This window comes from Fukomys damarensis, unplaced genomic scaffold (genome assembly GCF_012274545.1).
Source record: "Fukomys damarensis isolate Sample0158 unplaced genomic scaffold, DMR_v1.0_HiC HiC_scaffold_118, whole genome shotgun sequence".
Classification (NCBI taxonomy): Eukaryota; Metazoa; Chordata; class Mammalia; order Rodentia; family Bathyergidae; genus Fukomys; species Fukomys damarensis.
The window spans coordinates 527,662-528,709 of record NW_022901030.1 but is presented as its reverse complement, the minus strand read 5'-3'; the positions used below and the strand labels follow the sequence as shown (position 1 = coordinate 528,709).

The 1,048-nt window shown below is 42.0% G+C and overlaps 1 protein-coding gene across 1 annotated transcript in view; it reads right to left on the bottom strand.

Annotated features, from left to right (window-relative positions):
- Nucleotides 1-288: 288 nt before the first annotated feature.
- The window catches only part of LOC104861325 (olfactory receptor 4A15), a 6,632-nt gene continuing 5,872 nt past the window's right edge, over nt 289-1,048 (bottom strand). Inside the window, exon 2 of the mRNA XM_019207297.2 lies at nt 289-1,043. Within this exon, the coding sequence (XP_019062842.2) occupies nt 289-1,043 (755 nt within the window). The remainder of the gene's footprint in view (nt 1,044-1,048) is intronic.

Genomic DNA, 1,048 nt, shown 5'->3' with positions numbered 1-1,048 from the left:
AACTTACTGGGAAATAATTTAGATCTCATTTCAATAAAAGTTGAAAAACAAAAAATTTCAAAGAGATCTTTTATTTGTCTTCAACAGGGCAAATATCTTTTATTCATCTTCTCCTATTCTCTGTAAGGTTGATCTTAGTCACAAAAGAAAATTTATTGTACCCTTTGATGGCTTTACATAAGAAACAGAAGTCACAGAGACTCCATTGTGTTGGCAACAGCATCTTTGTTAGACTTCATGGTGTGGTTGTGGAATTACAAGAAAATAACCTCGATGTCAGTCATACACTTATATTCGGTCAGTATTTAACTTCCTGCACCAGAGTTTTTTCATAGCATTTTTCATTTCTGAATTTCTCAGGGTGTATATTAAAGGATTCAGCATGGGAGTAATCACTGTAAAAAACACACTTATAGGTTTATCAATGGGAAAGGTAGAAACAGGTCTAACATAAACAAAAATACAGGGAACAAAAAAGAGGACAACCACGGTGATGTGGGAGCTGCAGGTAGAAAGGGCCTTGCGCCTCCCTTCCTGACTGTGAGTCTTAAGGGAGGTGAGGATGATTCCATAGGAGAGGAGGAGGAGGATGAAGACCACCACACAGATGGTTCCACCATTGGCCACCACAGTGAGGCCAATCAGGTAGGTGTCAGTGCAGGCAAGCTCCAGTAATGGGTACATGTCACAGAGAAAGTGATCAATGACATTGGGGCCACAGAAGGGGAGATTATACACAGACACAAGTTGAATCACAGAGTGTGAAAACCCTCCAGCCCAGGACACTACCAAAGAAAGGATGCAAACCTTTCGGTTCATGATGGTCAGATAGTGCAGAGGCTTACAGATGGCTACATAGCGGTCATAGGCCATCACTACCAGAAGAAAGACCTCAGCAGCAGCAAGTAGGTGCTCTATAAATAGCTGAATCATGCAAGCTGGGAAGGAAATGGTCTTCCTATCACTGAGCAGGTCTATCAGCAATTTGGGTGAGATGGCAGTGGAATAAACAGCATCCATGAGTGACAGACAGGCAAGGAAGAGGAGT